This window comes from Sphaeroforma arctica (assembly GCF_001186125.1).
Source record: "Sphaeroforma arctica JP610 unplaced genomic scaffold supercont1.354, whole genome shotgun sequence".
NCBI classification, from domain to species: Eukaryota; class Ichthyosporea; order Ichthyophonida; genus Sphaeroforma; species Sphaeroforma arctica.
This window is the reverse complement of record NW_014040204.1, coordinates 66,946-72,881: the sequence shown is the minus strand read 5'-3', so window position 1 is coordinate 72,881 and position 5,936 is coordinate 66,946. Positions and strand designations below refer to the sequence as shown.

The 5,936-nt window shown below is 49.6% G+C and overlaps 2 protein-coding genes across 2 annotated transcripts; both read right to left on the bottom strand.

Annotated features, from left to right (window-relative positions):
• Nucleotides 1-1,225: 1,225 nt before the first annotated feature.
• On the bottom strand, nt 1,226-2,664 carry SARC_05518 (hypothetical protein; the record flags this gene model as incomplete). Its single annotated transcript, XM_014300625.1, has 2 exons — nt 2,108-2,664; nt 1,226-1,426 (listed from the first exon to the last, which is right to left on the bottom strand). The coding sequence occupies exons 1-2, from the start codon at nt 2,180-2,182 to the stop codon at nt 1,226-1,228; spliced, it is 276 nt and encodes a 91-aa protein (XP_014156100.1). The 5' UTR covers nt 2,183-2,664.
• A 1,448-nt stretch (nt 2,665-4,112) lies between these two features.
• On the bottom strand, nt 4,113-5,190 carry SARC_05517 (hypothetical protein). Its single transcript, XM_014300624.1, has one exon. The coding sequence runs from the start codon at nt 4,368-4,370 to the stop codon at nt 4,122-4,124; it is 249 nt and encodes an 82-aa protein (XP_014156099.1). The 5' UTR covers nt 4,371-5,190; the 3' UTR covers nt 4,113-4,121.
• Between the last annotated feature and the right edge of the window lie 746 nt (nt 5,191-5,936).

The following is a 5,936-nucleotide window of genomic DNA, read 5'->3' as shown; positions in this document are numbered from 1 at the left end:
ATAAAATCATGACGAGAATGTCGCCAACATTATGGAGACTCCCAAGCCTGAATGGACCACTGAACAAGAACGTATCGTCCAAGCTCGAGACTTTATTGTGTCCTCTAAAGCTAATTTTTCGTATCAGCGCACTAAGACTCTGCTCCTCAGTACCCTCTCTAAGAAACTACGACTTAAGTTGACCGCTGCTATCAATTCTCAACATCCCTGGACCCTATACCAGACCCTCAAGAACAGATTTCAACACCAATCTAATCTGGTATATGAAATCATTGATGCGAACTACCGTCGTGCCTTCAACCGCGACCCTTCTGAATCTCTCCGCGACTGGTCTCAGCGTTGTTTTCGGGGTAGCATCGCTCCCCACTTCTTTATAAGGACATCCCCGGTCCTCTTTGTTTATTGTCCACCTTTGTACAAGGACCACCCAGGTCCTCTATAGTTGTCCCAACTAAATACAATATAATGGGTTTAGGGCCTGTTATATAATCTACGACAAATATACAATAAACCTCAAGTTTTTCTGTAAATAAAGATTATTAGACTCCACTAGTTGTTAAGAGGTTATTGACATCGCAGCGTCACAAGGCACTACTTACGGTCCTATAGTCGCGCAGAATATATTCATCGATGGGCTCCCTTCAGCACAACAGGCTCAGATCCCAACGTCTATCTTTCTCAGATAAGATCCCGTGAAAAGATCACAATTACAAATATATGTGACCATCTAGAGAAATGGACAAAATCATTTAAACCTCCAATGTCTCAACACCAAGTCGCCTCTGTTGCCAACCTTGCACCTACGTCCGACCATGGAGCAGCTTGTTCGTCTCAACACCGACATTGCTGGTAAACCATCTGTCCGTCCTAATTCTCGCCAGATGAAATGCTACGTCTGCTGGAGCACTGCACACACATATTCTCTCTGCCCGAAAGCTTGTGGAAAATATGCTAACCTCTCCCATACCGGCCGCGACTGCACTGTTTCCAATCTCCAATGCTCTGTATGTACCAAGAAAGACCATTGTGATATCCTATGTTCTAAAAGATCAAATAAAAGAATTTCCCATATATAATGCCTTTCTTAGCACGTGTTACTATACTTGTAGTCAGAGCCACTACCTCTACTCCGGCGGACGATTCCCTTCTGATCGACAATGGAGCTACTGTCAACTATATGCCCCAGTCAGCCCTTCACCTTCTTCAGCGCATAGAACATGGTCGTTTACCCCTTAGACTCGCCAACGACTGTGTTCCACATATCACCTGCCGTGGATACCTCCCATTCCTTGGACTTACCTATCTCGACCCTACTATCGCCCAAGGGATCATCGCGCAAAATAATCTGCAGGACGCCGGCTGCTCCCTCATTTTTCCAGCCAACAGACAGCTCTGCCACCTCACTAAGCACAATACCACTCTGCAGCTTCCTCGTGTGAATGGCAGTGGTAGAGAGCAATGTAGTAGACTTTAAATAAAGTGCAAATGTATTTATTTATTTATGACCTCACCTTTGGTTTTATACCTAAGGTGTTTGTGCTAGTGTTCAGCCGCTTGGGTTGGCCAGGGTAAAACCTCATATGGTCAGTATGAGAAACCATGTGCGGAACACTTTAACTCTTCGATGCTTTTCTATTTCAACTTCTCTGCAACTAACATAGGTTGTGACTCACATAGAACCGCAGCTATTATTCGAATGTTGCGGTTGACAGGCTTAATCCACTCTCGGGAATCGGTTGAGAAACTTAATATGCTCTCGCAAGTCGGTTAAGTAATAACTCAACTCTTGGGGGTAATTTGAGCAACTTGATTAGCTCTCGGGAGTGAGCTAACTCTGATGACTTAGCTATCGGGAGTGAGCTAACTCTGATGACTTAGCTCTCGGGAGTGAGCTAACTCTGATGACTTAGCTCTCAGGAGTGAGCTTACTCTGATGACTTAGCTCTCGGGAGTGAGCTAACTCTGATGACTTCCATAAATCAAAGATGATTTCTTGCTGTAAAATCTGGCCCGAGACCTGTAGTCTCTCAGGCAGCAATTATATCCGCTACCCCGACCTACCTTCACTCTTAACTACTACAGCTGTACGACAACAATCTGCACATACGCCACTTCCACCTAACTCCCCCGTAGTACCAATTCCACTAGAAGATAAACGTCCTGACACCCCTGATAACACCATGACGTATGGTGCATATCACCGCTCAACAGGACACCGAAGCAAACGTACCACAATTCGCATGGTACGCTGCGAAGGCATTACACACTATCGACCTATGCGCCTCCAAACACTCGCACTAGCTGCACCGCTACGTAGCCCCTGATGGCTCCGGCATTGCACTAGACTGGCATAAAGTGGACGTCAGCAAAGAACGTAATTATGCAAACCCCCACTGGTCTGAGCTTATCGATATCATCAATGCAAATATCAAGGCTGGATCTCTACTCGCCATTGTGGTCCCTCTTCGTCCTTGTGCCCCCTGGTGGGACGTATTCCTTGCACATATGCAGACCCAGCCATACTTTATCCAGAATACGACTTCAACCTTCCTTAGACACGGATCCACTGCTGTCGGCAAGCCCACATGGATTTACACCCTAGTCACGATCCCTGGCCCGATACATTCTCACGTCTCTCCAGATACTGAGATCCGCACTGCAATTGGCTACAAAGCTAACCCCAAATTCCCTAATCATTGCAACACGGGAAGATTCGTGCCGATAGTAATAGCCATACCAGCACCAATACCCTCTATGGTCTTAGCGAACGCTTTAATATTGACCTTCAAGGTCCATTACCGCCTGATCGTGATGGAAACGAATACGCTCTTAACATGTTTGATGCGGGCCTCCCGGTTTGGTCTCCACGCCCTTCTTCCGCACAAGGCCTCTATGCATCACAATGTTGATGATCTCCTCACTCGTGTTCCTTCTCAATGGGTTCCTAATACACTCATCGCCGATAATGATCAAGTATTTCATAGTCAACATGTCAAGTCAATGCTCAACTCTCGGCCTATTGAACTCCGTGCACCCCCTCCCTACTCTCCTCAACAAAACGCCCAAGTTGAACGTCCACACGACACGCTCAATAACCTCGTCCGTGTCCTCATCGATCCGGGTATGCCTCTAACACTCTGGGGCTATGCTAGGTCCCTTGTCGATTATATTCGCAACACTACACTCGCTCAAGATGAGAACATCCGCACCCCATATCACACGTTCCTCCAAATCGACCCCAAACGCAACCCTCGCGCTCGCTTTGGATATGTTGTGGCCTTTAAGCTCCACGGCCCCGCCGCAATGCGTCATTCTAAGTATCTCCCTGCTGTTGGTTACGGTGTTCTCCTTGACCTCAGTATCAACTCTACTCCCCATTGTTATATAATATAAATTATGGCTACTCAAATGCAATTGTAAACCCAAGACCTCCAATTCTATCCGGAAGAGAACCCGCAATGGTATCCAGATAAAAGGACGGCTACCCGGTCGCATACACCGTCTAGTTATCAGATACCGGCTTACTGGCATCAACTTACTTCGTCCGTGACCGACTCTATCCCATTCGTTGCTTCCCCTTCTATATCCTCTGACTCAAGTACTTCCTCTATCCCGCATCAACCCCTGGTACCTATTACTCAAGCCAACATTGAGCCGGAACCAACTGATGCTCTCTTCTCTCATCCACCAACACCGGCATCTTCGTCCGCCCCTCCACCGGACCCACTCAATGGGATCGTCCGCTGTCTGCGCATACAACGTGTCTACTAGAATGTCTACTATGTAGTAGTACTATTCCACGCCCCACTTAACTCACCATCCCAGTTTACACCTCCTCCTCTACTGACGCAGGCACAACTGCCACCTGAACCGGCCCCTGACCCTTTCTCCCCTCTTCCACCCTCCGTCAAACAAGAGCCACATCCTCCAACCTTTGACTCTACTCTTATTTGGTCCCCGCCCACCTTCCAGCAAATGGACATCCCTTCCGAGCCCAATTCAGCCACTATTCCGTTCTCTCCTCCCCCACCTGTCCTTCAAGAGACTCTTCCTCCGGAACCCCCCCCCCCCAGCAGCTATCCCCTTCTCTCTACCCCATTCGGTAGTACAAGAAGCTCTTCCTACTGCACCCTCTCCGGCAACGCCAGTAACCTCACCTTCTCCTCAGCCCACGCCTCTCTACTCTTCCCGTCCGGCACCAATCCGGTATCCTCACTCCCCATTACCCCCCCTACATCCCGTGGTATTGTCGTCAGCCCCCTCCGCCCCCCCCTCCCCGCCGCCCTACCTTCCTGGCACCCCTGGTCCATATCATCGTTCACCCCTCCTCCCTCCTCCATCAGTGCTCCCACTTGCTCTACCTTCCGCATCTCCTCCTTTGCAACTTCCTGGACCACCTCCAGTACCTACCGACCGCCAACTCGCAACCCGCTCTACAGCCGACCTCTTGGCTCCGCTTCGTCAACCACGCAATACTTATCCTCCAGGGTACATCCCCCCCATGCTGCCAGCCGTTCCTCTCCCGCCTCGACTTCTTGAACCTCCCTCAACCTCTCTTGGATCACCCCCGTCCACTCTCCTGCCCTGGCCCTCTCCCATCTCCTCCCAGCTCACTCCTCGATACTCTCAACGTCACGAATTACTCCCCCCTTACCACCACTTTCCGCGACCCCCCAGACCCCGACTCTACGTTTGCTTCCGTTCGCCTCCTCCAGACCTGTCCTAATCTCCATACACCCATCCCTTGTTACTCCACCTCAACTGTTCGAAGCGTCGCCCCTAGCAACCGATCCGATATGACTCTCGCCGAAGCCCCCACCCTTTTTGACCCCACTGACCCCAAGTCTATTGCCCCCGCCCGTAAATCTACCTCCTGGCCGTCATGACAAGCTGCTATTGAAACTGAATATCAGAATCATATACGAAATGAGTTAGCTGAAGTGGTCCCCATTACATCTGTACCCGCCTCCGCTAAAATCATCCACAGCAAGTATGTGTTTGCCCTAAAACATGACGAACATGGAAATCTTTCACGATATAAGGCTCGGATGGTCGCTCGAGGCGACCAACAGGAGCATGGCGACAGTTATACAGAGACCTATGCCCCCGCCGCCCTTGCCGCCACCCTTCGTCTCTTCTTCGCCATCGCTGCCTTTCATCACCTTCAAGTCCACCACTTCGATGTTACGTCTGCTTTTCTTTATGACAAATTTGACACTCCAGTGTACATACACCCCCCGAAGGGGTCATGTGAACTTGGTCATTACTCCGCTAACACCGTGCTTAAACTCTGTCGAGGCCTTTACGGCCTTAAACAAGCTGGTCGTATCTGGAACCACGATATTGGTGATAAACTCAACCTTGCTGGTTTTACCCAATCTGCGGCGGGTGAGTGTATATGGATCCATGATTCTCGCCGTTTCGCCCTCAGCATCTACGTTGATGAGATTCTTCCAGCGGTTCGATCCCTTGCTGACGCCTTGTGGCTGTTCGATATCACTTCCAACCATCACCTCCTCACCAATCTTGGTTTGGCACGCCATGCCGTCGGCTTCCGAATCATTCATCATACTGACGGCTCCATCTCTCTCTTTCAGGATGCTTACATCAAACGTATGCTAGACGTTTTCCACGCACACGATCTCCCCACCAAACCGACACCTGGCACAACGTTACATCCTGGTACCTTTACCGGCCCTCCCTTCACTGGCAAGTACTGTAGTCTCCTTGGGGCGCTCAAATATGCAGCCAACATGACTCGTGTAGACATCGCATGCTCTCTAAGCCAACTAGCCACCTTTAACAATCAACCACTGAAGGAACACTACACAGCTCTTCTCCGCATCCTGCAATACCTCACAGGTACTATCGAATTTGCACTCACAAACAGACCTTAGACACCATCATAATCCATTGACTCGGCTCTACTTTCGTAT

Bases quoted from the DNA above. Each gene is read 5' to 3' on its own strand.
- SARC_05517 (XM_014300624.1), bottom strand. From the start codon at position 4,370: ATGCGGAAGGTAGAGCAAGTGGGAGCACTGATGGAGGAGGGAGGAGGG.